The sequence below is a fragment of the Haliotis asinina genome, chromosome 5, assembly GCF_037392515.1.
Source record: "Haliotis asinina isolate JCU_RB_2024 chromosome 5, JCU_Hal_asi_v2, whole genome shotgun sequence".
NCBI classification, from domain to species: Eukaryota; Metazoa; Mollusca; class Gastropoda; order Lepetellida; family Haliotidae; genus Haliotis; species Haliotis asinina.
Genome location: NC_090284.1, coordinates 15,096,663 through 15,119,423, shown reverse-complemented (window position 1 = coordinate 15,119,423; position 22,761 = coordinate 15,096,663). Strand labels below are relative to the sequence as shown.

The 22,761-nt window shown below is 40.7% G+C and overlaps 3 protein-coding genes across 3 annotated transcripts; 2 read left to right on the top strand and 1 right to left on the bottom strand.

Moving 5' to 3' along the window:
* Window positions 1-480: 480 nt before the first annotated feature.
* LOC137283394 (uncharacterized) lies at window positions 481-3,174 on the top strand. Its single transcript, XM_067814859.1, has 4 exons — window positions 481-673; window positions 1,032-1,093; window positions 1,623-1,748; window positions 2,032-3,174. The coding sequence occupies exons 1-4, from the start codon at window positions 481-483 to the stop codon at window positions 3,172-3,174; spliced, it is 1,524 nt and encodes a 507-aa protein (XP_067670960.1).
* Window positions 3,175-7,643: 4,469 nt separating this feature from the next.
* On the top strand, window positions 7,644-11,279 carry LOC137283220 (UPF0489 protein C5orf22 homolog). The gene is made up of 4 exons (XM_067814656.1): window positions 7,644-7,815; window positions 8,850-8,911; window positions 9,284-9,409; window positions 10,164-11,279. The coding sequence occupies exons 1-4, from the start codon at window positions 7,644-7,646 to the stop codon at window positions 11,277-11,279; spliced, it is 1,476 nt and encodes a 491-aa protein (XP_067670757.1).
* A 2,096-nt stretch (window positions 11,280-13,375) lies between these two features.
* LOC137283590 (UPF0489 protein C5orf22 homolog) lies at window positions 13,376-22,433 on the bottom strand. The gene is made up of 4 exons (XM_067815175.1): window positions 21,988-22,433; window positions 17,637-17,698; window positions 17,017-17,139; window positions 13,376-14,836 (listed from the first exon to the last, which is right to left on the bottom strand). The coding sequence occupies exons 1-4, from the start codon at window positions 22,280-22,282 to the stop codon at window positions 13,688-13,690; spliced, it is 1,629 nt and encodes a 542-aa protein (XP_067671276.1). The 5' UTR covers window positions 22,283-22,433; the 3' UTR covers window positions 13,376-13,687.
* Between the last annotated feature and the right edge of the window lie 328 nt (window positions 22,434-22,761).

Genomic DNA, 22,761 nt, shown 5'->3' with positions numbered 1-22,761 from the left:
ACCAGAAATGGGAATCACATGTTGTGCCCACATAGGCAATCGAACTCGGGTCTTTGGCGTGAGGAGCGAACCCTTAACAACTATGCTACCTCACCATCCTGTATCTTAAAGTAACATCTAAGGCGTTCTACACTTGATGTGAGTTCTATACTTGATATAACATTATCTCACGGTCGCTGTTAATAATGTTGAGAGTGGATAATGCACTGATACCATTATAATTGAGATCAAACACATATCATGGGCTCCTGAAGCGCCTAAGGGACGCAACTCTGTACTTACGACAGAGCTATGCGTACCCCACCTAACGTAACGCATACGGCTGCGTATTTAATGTTTATATATCTGAATGACTCTAATTTAACCGAAACGAGGTTATCGTCTTTCATCTGATGGTGTTCATGTCAACACGACGTTTGTGAAGACCTCATTTTCTCCTATCTCGTAAACCCTATTATTGCTGATCACTCTAGGTTCACAATGACCAGACTGAAGAAGAAGATGGTATTGGCCATTGGCGCGTGCGTCGTGGTAGTGTTGGTCTTCCTAGTGGGAAAGCGCAGGCATCTTGGTGAGCGTGTGTCGACATTAGGAGACTCAAAAACAAGCAGCGTAGACTCCAATACAAACACAAACGGTGCCTTGGTTAACGTTATCGAAGAGCACCACGAAGGTAAGAGTGAGGAGGGAGTGAGTGAGCGAGTTAAGTTTGAACCCCCCGTTAGCACTATTCCAGCGGGGCGGGGGACATCAGAAATGAGTTCCACACTTTGTACCCATGTGGGGAAACGAACCTGGGAACGCTTTACCCACTGGACTACCACACAGTCCCATGGAAATAAGATATTGTCTGGTTTCCTGATAGGTGATGGATATTTTACTGCAGCACGAGAAGATCAAAATGCAATTTTCACCTTTCTGGATATTGTTCATTTCTAGATTTTTCTCGATACAATAACACTGTGCTCTAGTAGGTTTATTACCCGTGTATATCCTTTATATTATTCTATTGTTATCTTCATTCCCAACAGCTCTCCTTTACTGGTTCACTGCCGCGAAAACAGGTACTTTACCAAAGAAGGGGAACATCCTGGTAAGGAGAGAAAATGTTTGACTAATGTTGTGTTATTGTCCATTGCATTAAAACATTAACAAGAAAATAATGTCTTTGTTCCGAGATATACTTGAATATCCAATGATAAGAACAGGTGACCGTCTTTAGTTAACCTCAACAAACTGCAATTCCACAATGAACTTCCATCTCTTAAATATACACGTGAAATCTACTGAACTCACAGTTTCACACAGAGAATTCGAACATGTCTGACTTATGACCGTCCAACCAGTTGTTTGACCCACAGTTTCACACAGAGGACAGAGCACACTGTCTAGTCAGTTCAATAGTTTGCGTGTGCATCAAGGCACTCCAAATAACTGTCATCTTCCCAATGACGTGTTCTCGGTGTAGATTATTTAACAGTTTTATACCAATCACGAACCTATATCTATTGCAATATTGATTTTTTTTCCTTGTACATATGCAAAACGCATGTATGACACGTCAGAGACATTATTCTAACTTTTTATTGACGTCACAAGCTAACCACTTATTCAATTCACAGTTTCACATAGACGGGCACCCAGACGCTGATGACCCTGATGATTGGCGCAAGGTCCCTCTCTACAGAATGCCAAGAAATGAGCATGAACTTAACCTGATGATGCAGCAAAACGATATCTTTATTCAGGTAACAGTAAACATAATTTTATATCAGAGAAACACATTTAATCGTACGTTCTATGTTTCGTTCCGAGAAGAAAAAAATAGCCTGTCCAGCGATAGCTCTCTGGTTCGCGTTTGAACACGCGTAATGACATTTGAGAAACGCATTAATTATTACTATTTAGTAATTGTAATTAATTTAACTGAATACTGAAATGTTTGAAACTCGCCGGATTGTGAGGTGGAGACTAGATTTGTCTACAAGCAACATCGTACAACTGTAATACAACTTTCGCTTTTATTTGAAGATAGCTGCTGGTACCGGACTGATAAATCGCTTCATCTGGGTGTGGCCCAAGTTTGATGTTGGCGGCTGGCTTCATTGGAACAATGAAGCTTACGTCTCCATGAAGCTGGAAGTCGGGATCATGTACCAAGACAAAGGGGCCCATCCCAAATTTGAATTGTGTTACTGCTTACAGTCAGACTATTTCCAAGTAAACCATCCATGCAATATAGCCACAGTGAACAGACATATGCCAGAAGGTATCGAGTCCTTTCCCATTAAACGGGAAAGGTGTCTGGATATGACTCTGGGCGGTATAGTGGAGATCGTAAGTACAGATAAGGCTATAGAACTGGCTAAGTCAGGCACCTGGATCAAGGAGAGTGACAGCGTCATCCTCGACATTGACGAGGACTTCTATGCTTGTGAAGCGGTGTCAGCGCCTCTGTATGATGCCGGGATGAATGAGGACGATATTGATAGTCTGTCCCTCTATATTGGAAAGATCTTGTGTACTGACAATGCAAAGGATGAAATGGAAGCTGACAGGTACTTTCAGAAACTTCTCAAAGCTGTGCAAGAAACACTAAAACATTGCCGTAGTGGCCGTCTAGGAGTAGAGACATGTGAGTCTAACCATGCATTCACTGAAGCAGTGTTGGCCTTGATGCCAGATATGACGATAACAAGAGATATCATGTGTCTTCCAAAGGCGTCGACTCAGTTCATGTTAGTGAACCTTGTCGAGCGTCTGAAACGATGTTCCGACACACAACTTCAACATATAGCACGTATTGGAGTTTGCATGTATGCGTCCCCAAGATCAACGAATTTCAACCGAAATAAAGGAATGGTTCTTTGTAAAGGATACAATGGACCAATGAGCGAAAAGGTGTTATATCATAGTACAAATGAACAGGAAATCGCAGCTTCTTCCAGAAATCTCCAAAAAATGTTAACACAAGCTTTCATCCCAAAAGTTGTAACAGTGTGTAGATCTGTGCGGGATGGATATACACCTAGAAAGGAGTTCCCACTGATAGAAGAGGGTGTGTTGAGTGTTCTGAAAGCAGTGTACCCTGATCACGTGACAGACGACACAATACATTACGACAGTGAGCTGCTGGGAGGGCGTGAAGGATGGTACACCAGATATACCCGTTGAACGATAAATCCTCATACTGGTGCCTGTTGCAATCATAGGGATACAATATCAATAAATATTTACGTGTATGCACATTACAACAATGCGCGTTACAATACTAATACCTCCGCCCTGTGCGATGACATGTGGAAGTGAGAGTTGTCAAAACCGGCATCTGTCCAATCAGGCAAGTTGTCAACACCGGCATAAAATCTCAGTCCCATTCATGACTTGTACATTTATCATGAGGTCTACAATCCGGCACCTTGTCTAAAACGGTTTATTTCTTCAGTCCTAATGAATGCCAGTTTAGACAGCTTCCACTGTATATCATAATGCTTGTTTGTGTTTGACAAAAAGACTTACCTGTTAGTGAATTCTTCCACAGTTTAAAGACTGCCAAGACGCCAGGCACTATTTTGATGCATCCTCTATTCTTACTGGCTCTCTTTGTACCCAGACAATTTGCTAGTCACAGTAAAAAGACTCACTTTGATGCTATAGCTTCTCTGTGAGAGCCTTGCCTTAAAATGGTTTCAGGCATGGTCGTCGTTCAGGTTTTAGTACACGAGCATGGTTACTTCTTTAGGCATGAGGAGATGGGGTAACCTTGTTCTTGAAGCGTTCGTTCACACTTATCTTTACACCACGCCACTGCTTCTGTCTTAGTAGTTGCCAACACATCTGGCTTTCTTTTAACGATCTCCTTTGGATAACCACTGCTTTCATGAAATAATACTCTCTGATATATCCAGTATCTTACCCTCTGGTTACTTATCATTCTTGTGACAATGTTCCTCCTACAGACAACACAACTAGCGACCTGACCTATGTGCCACATCATTCCTGTTAACCGTCCACTGTGAAGATTGTCATTTGCTCGTGAGTGTATTAGCCGGTTCCCTCGACCCATATTCAACTAGCAAACCGTTACTGATAGACCCATATAATGGTTCTTTTGACCAAATGGCGCCGTGAGAAACCATTTGAGTAGTCGAACCCGTTTCTACAGGTTGACCAGCGTGCGCTTTAAATAATAAGGAATTAGTCTTTGGTTTTGTGTTGCTTCATCACAGAATGGGCGTGAGAGAAAAGCTGGAAGTAAACCGGTATGTACCACTTATGTGAAGTCCACGTGCATGGGATATCTCGAAGGTTAAATCTGGCTGTCGGTCGAACCTGTTATTTGTGAGATTTCATAATCGACGACATCATAGTCCCCATTAGCATAATGTTTTATCGATGGCACCAGTATTTTTGGTCTCGATTCTACCATGTATGTATATTGTGAATGCGTGTTCGTTGTGTATTTTATGTACCATGTAAACAGTAGGTGTCACATAAAGTCTTTCTTCATACATGTGATCAAACATCGTGTTTTTGTTTTCAATATTTGAGTGTTTGCGACCCAAGGGCATTCAGTAGAAATCAGCATCCACGGTCCTATAAACATATAAACTATAAACATACGATAGCTCGTACTGTTACGAATGAATTGTGGAGCGGAACCCTGGACTATACCTCGTCAAGAGTCATACACAGCGTTTTTCACAGTCTATATCTTGTCTAAGCATTATACATGCCTAAATCAATGCATCTGTACACGGGAGAAGAGAATTCGATTTTGAAGAAAAGCCAGCAACAAATTTACATGGACTGCTTCCATTGCATACACATTATGCGTCCTCATTTTGCTGTAACGAGTTTCCACTGCTATGACAGACATGGGACAGGGAGGCTACATAAACGACTGTGTTTCTTTCTAATGTAGATGTGCGGACTCTTGGCCGATAGAAACAACAGAGGTGTGACCTGCAAGCTGAGAAAATAGCCATTTTCCACACTCTCTCATGAATAAACAAGACCATATCAAAAGTTTGAACATAAGAAAGTCAGTAAGTTCCAATAACATTGTAGCCAGCATCACAAATCCCTCCACACACCAACAAATCACGATCACGTTTGTACTGTTGCACGACTTTGTGTGAGAATATGCCATGAAATAACCATAACTGCTGGTCGGTCATTTCACAAAGCCAATCTGTTAATGTAACAGCAGATGTTACGTTTCCAGTCTATTGAACGCACACACCTTTCAATAACAAAATGTCAACTATACCTTGCTTGCAAAGACGCAGCAAATCACTTTATTCTGGATACAACCCACAGGAGGAAAGCAACCAGAACGGAGTGCTAAAAGGTAAATCACGATGACGTGACATTGGTTGATTCAGATCCGATCAGACTTGTATTAAACTCAGAAGAACGAGTTTCCAAATGAGCTTTTTGGAAGGTTACCTTCAAATATTCCAAATATTTGAAAGTATTGTTATGGATAAAATCCAATCTTACCGAGTTGTTAATTCATATACACTCTTCGTTATCCATAATATTTGTTCGCCTTATGTTGAAATGTTGTTTTGGGAATAATGAGATAAATCTACACCGGGACTGATTGGAGAGATGATAAATATGCTCACAAAGCTTTATAAATCTTAAACCGTAAGGTACAGTTAGAGAACCTAACCTGAATGGGTCATGAGTTTGAATCTGAGTATACATACATTGTGACCATACATATTTCTGACAAAGCTCTCGTCGATTCTGTATGACAAAAAGATGTAATCCTACCATACACTGACGTTTACACGTGTATGTTTACATCACTTGTAAACAGACGTATAAACGTTAAATTATTAGATGAAGTTTTTGTCGTCAAGCACAGTTGTCACAAAGTCACGGTCTAGCCACATATATATGAAGGTTATGTGTCGTGGTAATGCATGAAGGTTTAGCAAATGATCATGTCAGTATATACTGTATACGATATTACCTAAGGTCCATTATCTCTGAACAACCGCCGTGATAATTGGAATAATGATAAAAGCGGCGTAAAACCAAACTCACTCACTAACTCTATACAACTGTACAACAATGGCTAATTATAAAGCATCAGTTTCCAACTACTTGTGCATGATCAAGGTGCTAAAACATTATTGCTCAGGATGACCCAAGCTCCCTGTGGGGCGCTAGAAGGTAAGCGGTCATACAATTCCATCGGGTACCCATTCACCGGCGGGTGAACAGTGGCCATTAATGAACAACCTCACCTGCCTCAGGTGAGACCAGATGTGTCAAGTGTGACATAGTTCCTAGATGTATGTAATATCATATGAATTTTATACGTATGTTGTCTTCAAACCAAAACAAACATGCAATTCCAATTGTGTCATTACAGAATAATGACACACAACCCAGTAATGCAGAACATGGATATCGATTACACAATTATTACATATAAAGACCTATGAACTAAAAGTAATCACTGGCACTTACGCCTCACAATAACCGTATTATTAGAGAACTGAGATCGCTTGACGTCCTTTGTGATGCAGTTATATGGCAATTCTCGATGTCAGCTACTACAGGCTTTGGGTGTCACATTTTGCTGTACTTGATAAACAATCGCACATGATAGCTCTCGTTTATTGTTGTCATTTATTGTTGTCATTTATTGTTGTCATTTATTGTCATTTATTATTGTCATTTATTGTTGTCATTTATTGTCATTTATTGTTGTCATTTATTGTCATTTATTGTAATTTATTGTTGTCATTTATTGTTGTCATTTATTGGGATATATTGTTTACCCCGCACAAAGGTTTTATTGTAGTCTTGTAAAGGAAATTCAAAACGTGAACGCATTTCTGAGAGTAATTACGTCTGAGCAAATTCCTTTTTATGAACTGCACCATTTTACCCTTGGGCTCGAATGTATTCATAAATATCGTGCCTCCAATGTAATATCACTTCACGAACAAAAGTGTATTGTTTACATAATACGGAAATTATTAACTCTGCAAATTCAAACGATTTGCTGAAAGGAATTGTATTGTCAGTACACAAGAGCGTGGTGGTACACAATTCAGTGTTATCACATACTTCAGTGACATCACAGTATGAAACATATGGTGGTAATAGCTACAAAATAAGTGACAAACATTCACATTGGACCAATAGTGGCCAAGCTTTCAAAATTGGACAAACAGGGTGTAACCAATTATGTAATGCTTAGTCTTAATGTCATACGAGACGCTAGATGAATGCCTTTTCCCTATTTATGTAGTCTTAACATGTTTCCAGAAATTTCTACACTGTTCCTGATCATCCTCTGATGTTCTCTGCTCATTTTATGAAATTTGTTTAAGCTGTTGCTCGTGAAATATAAAGAATAGCCCCAATAAGTCAATATGACACACGTGTTCGCATAATAATATACCAATTCTCATAATGTGTTAGTAAAAGTAAAATCGACACTGATTTTAGGAGAGATTTGTTTTATAAACACGAAGAGTGACTTAACAATTTCAGTGTCATATATTGTGATGTTCTACGTTGTGTAGTTGGAGAACATTTTATTTGTAATTTATTTTCTGCAGTAAAATACAACCTCAGTTTCACCTGGAAACTCTTTGAAATGTGAATTTACAATGAGAATGTTGGTCAAGAAGAAGAGTTTGGTAATTGTCACCTGTTTCCTGCTGGTGTTGATGTACGTTCTGAATGAGTTCTACCGTCATCGGACTGAAAGATTGTCATCAGGAAATACCAACACAGGCGGCACAGGAGCATTGGTCAATGTCATCGAAGAGCACCACGAAGGTATGACGTGTCTTTGAACGTGTCATACTCACTTCCATCAAACAAAACGAAACACTTCACCTAAAAAATGATAAAGTGCATATTTATATATTTATATTCGTGTACGTTGCTCAAAATCCTTTAGTTTGATGTCCGTTGATTTGGAGAAACGTTATTAAAGCACAGACAAAACTATTTTTGTCATTATGCGACAGATTGTTGATATTTTACATTAATGTGGATATTCTACAACAGGATAATCTTACTACTAAGCTCATAACTTTCAGTTCCTGTGATACAATTAAATATGGTGTCGGCCACGGTGTCTACATTAGCCCCCAGATTAACTGAAATCCCCAAACGATTCTTAGGTTCGCCAATATGGATTTACTAGCACTGTAAGTAACACCAGCAGGCCAGTGTGGACTTACTAGCACTGCAAGTAACACCGGCAGGCCAATATGGACTTACTAGCACTGCAAGTAACACCGGCAGGCCAATATGGACTTACTAGCACTGCAAGTAACACCGGCAGGCCAATATGGACTTACTAGCACTACAAGTAACACCAGCAGGCCAATACGGACTTACTAGCACTACAAGTAATACCAGAAGCGAAATAATTTGATCATTACGAAATTCAGATGCCTCCTCCCTGATTGCCTAAAACATATCATATTTTCATGATCAAATGTCTTCATAGTTTTGTCGGTTCATTCGTTACATTGAATAATTTCGTTATCTCGGCTGTTGTTTCTTTATTTCAAGGATTCCTGCCATGTTTGGTTATTTGAAATATTTTCTTGATTTCTAGTTTTAATTTTTTAACTGCGATTATTTTCCCTTAATGGCAATGGTTTTCTCATTATCTCAATTTATTTCAAAAACCCGAAATTAATGGAAGAAGTGACAAAAACACCTGTTGTGGCTGAACTGAAATAATGATGAATATTATGGCTAAAAATTTTAATTTTAATTTGTTGCCAAAGTGGCGCCATTAGGACTCCGTTCATTGTAACTTTTGTCATATCAACTTTTGCCCTACTTCCGATCAGCTCTCCTGTACTGGTTTTCTGCGGTTGAGTCAGGTTCTTTACCGAAACATGGGAATATCCTGGTAAGTATTGATCACTGGGGACTGCTTTCTTCAGAAAAAGATGATCAATAAAGACGACTGCATTTTGTATCTGCAAAAAGGAAATAATATCTATTACGTTTCCAAAGTACTTCAAGCAAATATCTGACATCTTCACCGGGCTGTTTTCTCTGTGTATGTGGGTCATGTACTGTTTACCATGTTTAAGGAAGTACTGTATTGTTCAGTCATGTTTTGAGTCAAATACTTGGCTAAATATTTTCTACCAATCACGATAACATTTGTTGCGTGCATGATTTTAATTTTTTGAAATGCAAAGACACACAGGACTAGTCCGAGATATTATTCAACTTTCTATTGACATCACAAGCTAACCACCTGTTCAATTTACAGCTTCACATAGACGGTCATTCAGACGGTGCTGATCCCTTCAACAGACTAAGGAATCCTATCTACAGAATGCCAAGAAATGAGCGTGAAATTCGGTTGATGATGGTCAAAAATGATGTCTTCATTCAGGTATAATAATACATTGTATATTATAAGTTGTTCACTGGTCGCGAGGGGGCCATGGGCTCATGTACATAAACAAACCTCGAGGGTACATGAGCCCATGGCCCCGAGGGACAAGTGAGACACGTGCTTATCTTACCGACCACCTGAATTTCAATTTTGAACTGTTTGAAGCGCTTCTGTTGAATTCGAGGCGAATCGCCATTTTGCAGACGACACAAGGTAAACAAATTTAGAGGTATCTCCCTTCCATCGATTTTCAATCGCAAAACATCGGTAATTTCCGTGCTTGATGCGTGATTCAATGTTATTCGAGATAAAAAAAAAAAGTACTAGCATGAAGCACCACAAGAGTTCGGAATTCCGGTGGACATTGAAAATAATATATCGCCTGTAAGCGGGGTACACTGAAAATAATAGAATAGCGCTTAGCCAGTCAGAAAGCGACATTCATGTGTGAGGTGAGAAAAACATTCATATCCGCCTTTTGGTCGGTTTTCTATTCAAACCTATATTTGTAATATTAGAACAAATGTCCGCTCAAGTAGGTCTCCCAATGGTAATTCTGCCCCTTTTCTCACCGATCAGTTTCTCTATGCACACGAATCGCACCTTTATGAACTTTTGTCAACCCATCCAGGTCGTTTTACAACAAAAGCTGACGAAACCTTTGATTAATATTATGACAGACACTTACAACTATCTGCGTTCCTTATTTGATATTATACTGATGTAAATTAACCTGAAAACTGTTTTCAAGGCAGCTGCCGGGACGGGGTTGATTAAACGCTTCATCTGGGTATGGCCACCCTACAGTGAGGTGGATAAGCCATACATCGCCATGAATGTGGAGGCTGGACTGATGTACACAGAGGAAAACGAATTGGTAATGTGTTTCTGTATGGAGTCAAACCATACCAGTTTCGAACATTCTTGTGTTCGGGTACAACAGCCTGAATATGAGGATGAAGATGAAAAATACTTTAGCATAGAGCGAAATATGTGTCATGATATGACCCTGGGCGGTATAGTGGAGATCGTGAGTACACACAAGGCTAGAGAGCTGGCTAAGTCAGGCACCTGGATTAAGGCGAGTGACAGCGTCATCCTCGACATTGACGAGGACTTCTATGCTTGTGAAGCTGTGTCAGCGCCTCTGTATGATGCTGGGATGAATGAGGACGATATTGATAGTCTGTCCCTCTATATTGGAAAGATCTTGTGTACTGACAATGCAAAGGATGAAATGGAAGCTGACAGGTACTTTCAGAAACTTCTCAAAGCTGTGCAAGAAACACTAAAACATTGCCGTAGTGGCCGTCTAGGAGTAGAGACATGTGAGTCTAACCATGCATTTACTGAAGCAGTGTTGGCCTTGATGCCAGATATGACGATAACAAGAGATATCATGTGTCTTCCAAAGGAGTCGACTCAGTTCATGTTAGTGAACCTTGTCGAGCGTCTGAAACGATGTTCCGACACACAACTTCAACATATAGCACGCATTGGTGTTTGCATGTATGCGTCCCCAAGATCAACGAATTTCAATCGTAATAACGCAATGATTCTTTGTAAAGGATGCAATGGACCAAATAGCACACAGGTAATATTCCATAGTACAACTGATAAAGAGATCGCTACTACTACCAGAAATCTTAAAGAAATATTAACACAAGCTTTCATCCCAAAAGTTGTAACAGTGTGTAGATCTGTGCGGGATGGTTACACGCCGAGAAAACAATTTCCACTGATAGAAGAAGGTGTGTTGAGTGTTCTGAAAGCAGTGTACCCTAATCACGTAACAGACGACACGATACATTACGACAGTGAGCTGCTAGGAGGGCGTGAAGGATGGTACTTCAGATATAGCCGTTGAATACTTTACGCTCATCATCTGACCTTACGGTGCGTCCATTGTGCATGAATTCACAATATAGCAGCTACATAATGTAACTCGTTTATTCAGGTTGAACATGAACGTCCCTCGACATTTTGTCTGTTTTGAAGTTCCTCCAGGTCTGACTAAACTTGATATTAACTCAACAAGTGACTGTCCCCAGGTTTTTGTATACTGTCCGGCTAAACCGAATTGCACACGAATGTGAGTTTCCCGAGACTAAATATTGCCGGTGTGACGATAAATATTAACTCACTCACTCAAGCTTTCCAAGTCTGACGGATCCTCGACATGTTCACAATCTCGAAGTTCTTCCCAAGTCTGATTGTCTCGAGACAGAGACACTCGCAGTTTTCCTCCAGTCTAGTCGAAGCTAATTATTTCAGTTTATTGACTGTTTGTTATATCTGTGCCGATGTGTGCCAACGTCACAGATTTTACATTGATGTCCAACACTACATGCACACGAAGAAGCGTATCTGTTAATCATCTGTAATCATCTGTTAATCAACATGAAGCGTGAATAATGAATTACCTCTAATACATTTCATCACCATAAATGCTTGCCGAGTTAAACTGATTGGTGTTGTTTCTGTTGACAAACACGTGTGCATATGTGACATGTGCGGCCAACAGCTGCAGCATCAACAAAATATTTTGTAGTTGATACCTTACGATCAATATAACCCGAATAATACGATTCAAGTTTCTCCCATACTTCTGCGCCAGAGCCTGTCAGTTTCTTGAGGAAGAAAGGTCCACTGACATCGTGTGTGTAACTACCAGGGTCCCAGGCTTCGTAACGTTAAGACATATCGTAACTCCATTATTTGGCATTGGCTTAGAATGACATAGTGCTCCGAACGTTTTGCGGATGGAGGCCCTGATCCGGGCAAATATACAATGAAATATTTCGTAAACCCCCTTTTACCGTTTTATGCGATAAGATTTTGAAACATGATAAAAATATTGCCCAATACATGTTACCATGTTGCATTCTAGTTGTATAACCTCAACTAAAATCTCCACTAAAAACTAAATCATAAATTCGAAACTTTTAGAGTGTTGGTAATTTATTCTGTGCATGTCAGATATCAACACGCTTTTGCTTGCAGCAATTTCCATTCATGTACAAATGACACTATATACTACGGCTGGCCAGGCCGAAATGGCCAGCAGTGAAGAACATACTACATATGTAACCCACACTGAGGTTGCATGTCGGCAGCGCGCAAGCAGCACATTTTTCGTAGCAAAATAAAAGGGATTTGGGGTCATCCTGCTCTTCAGTGTGGCTCGGTCATTATGGTTTTTTTTTCTTTTTCATAACCATTTTGCTATTAAACGTCATAAAATGTCATGTTTTAAGGGAAATTTTAAAATCATATACCAGTTTCTCCATCAGTTTGTGTGTCCCATTGTGTAAATGTGTGGTAATTTTCAAATCAAGGGAGAGAATCTGATACAGTCTTTGCAGAATTGCGTCCCTTAGATTAAATGGGGGTCGAAAATTTCGTCCGAAAAGAACCGGACAACTTCATGACATTGTGCGCATAAACGATGTATTTGATGTGAATAAATTACATTATATTCACAACTAAAGGCACTGACTGAACTGAGGTATCATAATAGGTTGTGGAAGATTCCTGATAAGCCTTCAGACGTTTCTTGTCTGGATTCGAATCCCCAGGGAGTTATGATCTTTGGTTTGTGGGTTCCATCAAACTGATCCATGTAGACGACCACCAGCTGTAGCACATCGTGCTGCCACGTATAATCTATCTGGAACAAAAAACACTCAGAATCTATCACCATCGATGTATGCCACTCAGTATTTTCTAAGGACCAAGACTTTTCATGGTCCGGTAATACAGTAATTACAACGAACAGGCTCAAAGTGATGGGTGGATGTAACGGACCGACGGGTGTACCGAAATGGTGGATACAGCGAAATGACGGATATAACTGAAATATTGACTACGTTTTCACGCGCTCACTCACTAACTCTAACAGTCTTAAAACAAAATGTATATAGTCAAACACATGACATGTAGTAAAGGCAAGGCAAACATGAATAGGAAAGATAACGTTGTATTTTTTCCTTTTGTCTCAACTTTCAACTCAGATTTTAAGACACTGTAAGATTACAACGTGTGAGAAACAGTTATTCTTCGTTTCCTTCGAAAGACTTGAAATAATCAGACCCTTTCCGCAACCTCGTGAGATACTGCCCATTGCACAATATCGGCTATGTCATAAATCATGCGTATAAATTACTATCAAATGGTGGTTATAAATCACTGTGAAATAGTGAAGCTAATTTTCCTAAATACATCTGCACATATATGATGGGATATATACAATCGTAATGTTAAGTCTCCGCTTCTTCAATGTCTATTTGGCCATCCGAATGTTCCGCCCAGTAGATAGGGGTCGTAGAATATAGAAGTGTCATCGACGGAAGTAAATACGTCCTTCAACACACTTAGGACATCTTGTTCTATGACGTGGAAATACTTCCTTGGTGTGTAGCCGTCCCTCATAGAACGACACACAGTGACTACACCTGGTTGTATCTCCCCTGCACTAAGCATCACCTTGAGCTGGCTGGTTCTGAAGCTCACCTCTTCAGGTGTAGGTGTGTGGAAGAGAACAGCGGTATCGTTGGGTCTGTTGACTCCATCACATGGGCGCATGATGTGTAGTGGGTTCAACGTCCTCGGCGTCCCATCGAAACAGATTCCATTTTCTTTCATAGCTTTTAACTGAACAATATTATACGAACTAAATCTTTTCATGAGACCTCTTAAAGCTATTTTCACAAACTTGTCACGTCTACAAAGGACATGTTGCAATTTCCGATCGATGATGATCTGAAAAAGGTCATCAACCGATTTTATCAAATGTTCCTGCATTGTGTTGCGGTCTGTGCACATTGGAGAAGCATCGGGTATTTGGTCACAAAATATTTTGACCGCAATCACTTTGTTAAGAAGGTCAGAGAAGAACTTATCTGCTTCTAATTCCTGCATTGGCTGTGATGGGCAGAAAGTTCTACCGACAAAGAATTCGATCCAGTCCAACATCTTCTGTGTGACATTGACGTCAAAAAGAGGCTGAACAGCAGCCTCGCACCCGTAATAGTCCTCGTCAATATCAAGGATGACACTATCTTGGGAGGTAATCCAGTGACCTGTTTTCATTAAGGCTATAGCTTTCTCTTCTGATACTATTTCAGCAAAGCAGTCATCCACCTCTATGTTACACCTCTCCTTGCCTATTGAGACACTTATATCATCGAGGTTAGGATCTGTCATGTTAGGCATGTAACACTCTTCCGCTTTGGGCACGAGCGGGTCATCGGGGTATGGCTTGAAACACCCACATACATCCTTTATCATGTTACCACTGTGATCTTCCCTGAAGACAGTTCCTAGTTTGATGTGGAAGACATTGTGATCCGATTCAGATTCGTCAGTGTACCATGGCGGCCATACCCAGATGTAGCGCTTAATGAGACCAGTGAAGCTCGCAGCCTAGGAAAGAGACAGAATATCAGTTCACAAGATAGTCTGCCTGCCGTGTCTGTCTAGCAGTTCGTCCGTCCATGTGTTTGTGTGCCCTTGTGTCGGTTAGTGTGTCTTTGCGTGTTTTACATGTCTCTGGTTGTCTCCATGCGTAGGCGTGTCCAAGCGTGTGTGTCTTTGTGTCTGTACGTCCGTGTTTGTACGTGTCCTTATGTCGGTGAGTGTGTCTTACCGTGTTTACGTGTGTCTGTGATTGTCCCCGCATGTGTGCATGTGCATGTGCATGTGCATGTGCATGTGTGAGTTAATGTCTGTATGTGTCCTTGTGTGAGTGTTTGTGTGCGTGTTTGTGTGAGTGTTTGTGTGCGTGTATGTGTATGCCCTTGTATGGTCTTGTGTGCTTCTCTCGCTTTCTGTATGTCATGACTGTGTTTGCGTCTTTGCGTGTGTGTTTGTGAGATTGCGTCTCTACATCCACACACATTTGACAATTCTGTAGCTACATCACCTGGTATGTACAAGTTACGATACTGGCATACATGCTTCATCATCTTATCAAAATAGTTTTACAGACAGCAGTTCTCATATAGCATTCTCAAAGTTTAAACGAAAAGTTTAAAAAGCTTCATGAATGACAACTTCTTTTCGTCATCCACATAGTATGTGCCTCCATTGGTATTCGCGAGCTTAAAAGTACCAATCAGACCAGCTTTAAAGTGAGTGAGTTGAGTTTTACACCGCACTCACCAATATTCCACTGCTTGACAAGTATTAGATGAGCCAGCGCAGTGAATGCGTTTGTGACAAGCAGGTGAGGCAAGTAATCTTGACGAATACACTTTGTTGCTACAGGTAGATTGGCGATTAAGCACATGCAATACATGCTGACCGTAGCGTGAAATCAATACCGCCACTTTTTAACACATGTCTCGTAGAGCGATTTACTTCAGCAAATTACCATCACGTCACAATTCGCACCAGGAAATTGAACTTTTCAATATGTAGCCGACAACCTGTTTCCCTCTTGTTCAAATGCAATATTCTGGAGGGCGTTCCTATATATGCTAATTGGGGTTATTTGTCAGGTCATGGCTCATCTAGTATTTGTCAAGCAGTAGCTCTATAGCGGCTCAGCCGCATTAATGGAGACGTGTTCTAATCTGCTTTTAAGATATCCTGATAATGCCAAAATGCTTACAAGAGACGAACCTTTTCCCATAATCATTCAAAATCTAGATGTCCAGTTCAAATATGTCATAAGCACTTAGATATGGATTACTATTAACGGAAATGGCACCTGGGTTCGATTTCCCATATGGGTACAATGTCCATTTCTGGTGTCTCTCGATGTCACATCGTTTATTACAAAAGACAGAAATATTTTCGTGCCACGTCCCATTACTGTTGCAGCTAGATGTATATAATCATCAGTGTTAGCATAGCTACTGTATTTGATAACGCCATTGTGATTATAGTGCCATTGATTTTGTATTCGGTATTGTGTACCGCCATAGTTATCACTTTCCTGTTGTATGTATTGATTTGTAAACCTAGTTTATTTATTATTGTTAATGAATATCATGTCTAAGTTGTTTACTGGTTTCCTGTATGTGTAGATTTTAGGATTAATTTATTGTTTCACTCATAGTTTTAATTCCAATGTTACTTGTTGGTTATCTCTTTGTCATTTGTTGGTTTCACGATTGATTCTTTTTCTTACTAATTGCCGATGTGACGTTAAATATTAACTCACTCACTCACTCACTCACTCACTCACTCACTCACTCACTCACCCACCCACCCACCCACTCACTCACTCACTCACTCACCCACCCACCCACCCACCCACCCACCCACCCACCCACCCACCCACTCACTCACTCACTCACTCACTCACCCACCCACCCACCCACCCACCCACCCACCCACCCACCCACTCACTCACTCACTCACTCACTCACTCACTCACTCACTCACTCACTCACTCACTCACTCACTCACTCACTCACTCTTCTTACTACTAAAATTTCCATGGGTGGTAGCCTAGTGGAGAGAACGTCAAATCAAATCAAAGACCCGTATTCGATATCCCACATTGGTTCAATTTGTGTTCCCGCTATATTGCTGGAATACTGCCAAAAGCGACGCGAAAACAACAAACTCTCCATACATTTTTGCTGTATACGTACGACAATAAAGACGTCGTTTCTCTGCATCATGTTGTAGATGTCGCGTACAGTTGGAAACCTGAAGAATGGCAAGATGTCGCGCTGTAGTGGAATCGCTCCGTCGGAGTGTCCATCGATGTGGAGCTGAAAAGAACAGCCTTTCAGAATTCAGTGTTTTTTACCACGCTGTTTCCTCAATTACATAGTGAAACAAATGCGGTTGAACGGCATCTACGAGTAGCCGAGTGGTGAAAGCGTTGACTCGTCACGCATCTCAAAGACCGGGGTTCGATTCCTCATATGGATGCAGTGTGTGAAGCTGATTTCTGGTATGGACCATGATATTGCTTGATTATTGCTTACATGGGCGAAGATACTCTTATTTGGCTCCTAATGATGGTATTAAAAGTATACACATGGCAAAAATGTTGCATCGCTAGCCAATCAAAATGCCCCGAAACCAGAATTAATAATTTATTTATGAGCTACTTTACAAAACATAAGCAAATCCAGGTTATGTCACGGTGTTATTCATGCAGTCATAGATTACATAACAATACGTAATTATTGTTTCAGTGATGCTAGTAAAGAAGTTTTTTTTGTAATGGCAGTGGAGTAAGTATCTTGTTGAGTGTACTCACCAACACATTTCCCTCTCGTTTGATGAAACCCTTCTCCGCAGCTTCAAACCAGTAGAGCAGAACTAGCAACAGAATCAAACTTATAAAGATTGTGTACATAAAATGTCAACAAACACCTCCACAAACATAAAAGACTGGTCATGCAGGGTGCATTGTTCGATGCAAGACGCAGAATCCATTATTCGTTTCCAGTTAGCCATCTCCTCAAAACGCAGAATACATTTAAGATTTCAGTAAAAGACATCTCTGCAAAACACAGAATCCATTATACGATTAAGGTAAGACATCTTTCCAAAACGCAGAATCCATTATACGATTAATTCCAGTAAGACATCTCTAAAACGCAGGATCGATTACACGATTTCGGTAGCACATTTCTGCAAAACACCTCTGGACGTAGAATCCATCATATTTCAGCTCTAACGTGCATATGATGCCTATGCTTGTCGTTAACGTCAACCAAACGGGTCACTGACTTGGTGTACGTGTCATCATATCCTGTTTAAATAGATCGGTGCTCATGATGTCAATCACTGGATTGTCAAGTCTCAATTATTTACAGACCGCTGCCTTAGACCTGGAATGTTGTTGAGTTCGGCGTTAAACAACAAACAAACAAGACATGATTGCGTGTTTGTGGATCAGAGTGCTGATATCAGTGTTTGCAAAGGGGTAAGGGTATTTCGATCCAGTTGTGACACCCATCATAGAACGCGTAAAAACAATAAGTATTTATTACTCCGCTTTTGAATGAACAGTCTCAGGTGATGGAGTCAACTGGCGTTTACCACTTAGGTGAATCTTAAGGAATCGAGTATGGTGCTCACCTACCTAGATGCATTATCAGGTTGAACCAGGATTCAAAGCACCGACAATAGGTTTCAGGCACGTCTAAGGGACACAACTCTGTAAACCTCAAACCCGGATCCAAATCCGCCGTTATGAATATTGTTAAAAGCAGCGTAAAATCATACCCTTTCACTCGTACCAAGGGAACATGAAGGTGGTTTGGATGTGCAACACCACTGTCACTCGCGAAGTATCATATTCATAATAAAACCTCGACAAAATATTTTCAACATCCAGTAGAAAATCCCTGCAAAAAGTAGAGTAAAACAATAATTGTAATTTAGTACTATATCACGAGCATGTCTTTTGGGATTCATTTTCAAGTAGCGGTGGTACTGTGCGCTCGCGAAATAGCGAGTGAGTATCGTTTTACGTCGCTTATAGCAATATTCCAGTGGCATCACGGAAATGGTCTTCGCACATTGTACCCATGAGAGGAATTGAACCCTCCATTCGGTGTGAGTAGAAGACGATTTAACCACTAACCCCACTACCTCGTTAGCGAAATAGGTTATATTTAGCCAAAGAAACATCTGTTTTATAAAGACTGCACGAATGATCTTGAGGGGTCCACAGACCCGCTGGCTCTTACTTTGACTGACACTACAACCTAGGCCACGATTCGTGTCTTTACACCCAAAAAAACAGCAGGAAACTACAAGCTACAGACATCTCGTCAGTAATAAGATTATATCATCTAAATGTCATTACACAGACTATAACAATATCCCAGTGGAGGCGGAGACACCGAGAACGAGGAATAGACAGAAGACAATTACATTTCACTCTCCGCAATGTCATTGCGAAATGTACTTTTAGATATGATTGCAATTTCATGGAGCGTTTTCATAAAATAGCTGTTAGAGTTGAGTTGCCATGCATGTTCTTGGTGTTTCTGCCGCCTATAGATTTCATCTATTGCATTGTTTGTTTCATTTTTCGAGATTTTTTAAATGCCTGTATATCGTATGTGTTTTTCACCAACTTTTTTCAACTTGTGCAATTCGATTCTTTCACTAGATTTTGTATATTCCTGTATATTGTTCGTTTCGTTTGCATAGTTAGTTTAGTGTTTATGTATGTTTAGTATAGTGTTTGTTTCCTCTGCCGAGTTTGGTAATTTTCCTGTATATTGCTTTGTTTGGGTTTTCTTTGGCCTAGTTTATCAATATTCCTGTATATAGATTGTGTTTCGGGTTTTGTTGCCAAGTATTTTGATTTGTCTGTATACTGTAAGTTTCTTTTCCCAGTAACAGCACGAGCACCGATCTACACATTTACGAAGCAGTTACATGTCTAATAGACGAAAGTACTGATTAACAGCACGAGCATCGATCTACACATTTACGAAGCAATGGTATCTTTGATAGACGAGTGTAGTGATCAACAGCACGAGCATCGATCTACACATTTACGAAGCAATGACATGTCTAATAGACGAGTGTAGTGATCAACAGCACGAGCACCGATCTACACATTTACGAAGCAGTGACATGTCTAATAGACGAGACTAGTAATCAACAGCACGAGCACCGATCTACACATTTACGAAGCAGTGACATGTCTAATAGACGAGACTAGTGCTCAACGGCACGAGCATCGATCTACACATTTACGAAGCAATGAAATGTCTAATAGACGAGACTAGTAATCAACAGCACGAGCACCGATCTACACATTTACGAAGCAGTGACATGTCTAATAGACGAGACTAGTAATCAACAGCACGAGCACCGATCTACACATTTACGAAGCAGTGACATGTCTAATAGACGAGACTAGTGATCAACAGCACGAGCATTGATCTACACATATACGAAGCAATGACATGTCTAATAGACAAGTGTAGTGATCAACAGCACGAGCATCGACCTACACATTTACGAAGCAGTGACATGTCTAATAGACGAGTCTAGAAATCAACAGCACGAGCATCGACCTACACATTTACGAAGCAGTGACATGTCTAATAGACGAGACTAGTGATCAACAGCACGAGCATCGATCAACGAATATACGAAGCAATGACATGTCTAATAGACGAGTGTAGTGATCAACAGCACGAGCATCGATCTACACATTTACGAAGCAGTGACATGTCTAATAGACGAGTCTAGAAATCAACAGCACGAGCATCGATCTACACATTTACGAAGCAGTGACATGTCTAATAGACGAGACTAGTGATCAACAGCACGAGCATTGATCTACACATATACGAAGCAATGACATGTCTAATAGACAAGTGTAGTGATCAACAGCACGAGCATCGACCTACACATTTACGAAGCAGTGACATGTCTAATAGACGAGTCTAGAAATCAACAGCACGAGCATCGACCTACACATTTACGAAGCAGTGACATGTCTAATAGACGAGACTAGTGATCAACAGCACGAGCATCGATCAACGAATATACGAAGCAGTGACATGTCTAATAGATGAGACTAGTGATCAACAGCACGAGCATCGATCAACGAATATACGAAGCAGTGACATGTCTAATAGACGAGTGTAGTGATCAACAGCACGAGCACCGATCAACGAATATACGAAGCAGTGGCATGAGTAATAGATGAGTGTAGTGATCAACAGCACGAGCATCGATCAACGAATATACGAAGCAGTGACATGTCTAATAGACGAGTGTAGTGATCAACAGCACGAGCATCGATCTACACATTTACGAAGCAGTGACATGTCTAATAGACGAGTCTAGAAATCAACAGCACGAGCATCGATCTACACATTTACGAAGCAATGACATGTCAAATAGAAGAGACTAGTGATCAACAGCACGAGCATCGATCAACGAATATACGAAGCAATGACATGTCTAATAGACGAGTGTAGTGATCAACAGAACGAGCATCGATCTACGAATTTACGAAGCAGTGACATGTCTAATAGACGAGTCTAGAAATCAACAGCACGAGCATCGATCTACACATTTACGAAGCAATGAAATGTCTAATAGATGAGACTAGTGATCAACAGCACGAGCACCGATCAACGAATATACGAAGCAATGACATGTCTAATAGACGAGTGTAGTGATCAACAGCACGAGCACCGATCTACACATTTACGAAGCAGTGGCTTGTGTAATAGACGAGTGTAGTGATCAACAGCACGAGCACCGATCTACACATTTACGAAGCAATGACATGTCTAATAGAAGAGACTAGTGATCAACAGCACGAGCATCGATCTACACATCTACGAAGCAGTGACATGTCTAATAGACGAGTCTAATGATCAAGAGCAGAGCATTGATCTATAAATTTACGAAGCAATGACATGTCTTATCCAAGTCAGCGAGCCTGACGATCTGATCCTTTCAGTCGCCTTTAACCTGCATGTTTTACTAAAGACCAGTTCATCACCCAGATCATCACGGGTCCTATCGAGAAGGTTCTAGTATCTACTTGACATCAAAGTGTGAAGGTATCCTGTTTAAAGCCAGTTAGTTTGCATATTGAACCAGTAATTTTGACCTACCTTCGTGATGCTCTTCCACCACGTATACAGGTGCGGTACCTGTCTCCGACCCTTCCAACACTGGGGTGATATCATCCTCCGACCCTTCCAACACACGGTTGATACCGATCTCCGACCCTACCATTGCGGATACTGATGAGGCCAGGTCTATTGTGCATGGGGTGACAATGGGGGAAAGGGCGCGGTTACATGACCCAACAGTCTGCCACATGATGTACACCGAAGTTGCAGAGAGCAACGCAATGACAACACCCACCTCGACACTCCGCAGTACGCGACACTGAATGACATTCATAACGTTTCGGATCACACACACGTTCCTCCCCAAGACTGCTTGCTTTTTGCAAGGGTAGTAATCTACTAACGCCGACGCTAGAGAACCTTACAGTCAATGTGATTTGTGCGTTTATATCGTCTGTTAGTTATAAATTGACAGTGGTTACACTGGAGACAACAGGTTGTTCAAGTAATGGGTTTTAGCACCTCTCCCTGAAGGTGTTGCTCTGTCATTGTCGACACGCATTCAACGTTGACAGATTGTGAGCATCTGGTCTGCAATCCCACATTCAGTGATTCTCGAACCCACGTAATGTAACATTCGTGTCTCCATGTATCAAACCCATCATGTGATGCATTATTACGACAGACACAAACAGGCAAATCTGGCCGTCAATATCACAAAGCATGTAAATTAATATGAGTCAGTAAAATTCACAACGTCCACGTTTGGGAAAATTTACGCCTTAGGTCTTTGATGTCATTCAATGGTGAAAG

Coding starts and splice junctions, on each gene's coding strand:
- LOC137283394 (XM_067814859.1), top strand. CDS start 481: ATGACCAGACTGAAGAAGAAGATGGTATTGGCCATTGGCGCGTGCGTC. Junction 674..1,031: donor TATCGAAGAGCACCACGAAG/GTAAGAGTGAGG, acceptor CATTCCCAACAG/CTCTCCTTTACTGGTTCACT. Junction 1,749..2,031: donor AAAACGATATCTTTATTCAG/GTAACAGTAAAC, acceptor TTTTATTTGAAG/ATAGCTGCTGGTACCGGACT.
- LOC137283220 (XM_067814656.1), top strand. CDS start 7,644: ATGAGAATGTTGGTCAAGAAGAAGAGTTTGGTAATTGTCACCTGTTTC. Junction 7,816..8,849: donor CATCGAAGAGCACCACGAAG/GTATGACGTGTC, acceptor ACTTCCGATCAG/CTCTCCTGTACTGGTTTTCT. Junction 9,410..10,163: donor AAAATGATGTCTTCATTCAG/GTATAATAATAC, acceptor ACTGTTTTCAAG/GCAGCTGCCGGGACGGGGTT.
- LOC137283590 (XM_067815175.1), bottom strand. CDS start 22,282: ATGAATGTCATTCAGTGTCGCGTACTGCGGAGTGTCGAGGTGGGTGTT. Junction 17,140..17,636: donor AACGAGAGGGAAATGTGTTG/GTGAGTACACTC, acceptor TGTTCTTTTCAG/CTCCACATCGATGGACACTC. Junction 14,837..17,016: donor GAAACGACGTCTTTATTGTC/GTACGTATACAG, acceptor TCTCTTTCCTAG/GCTGCGAGCTTCACTGGTCT.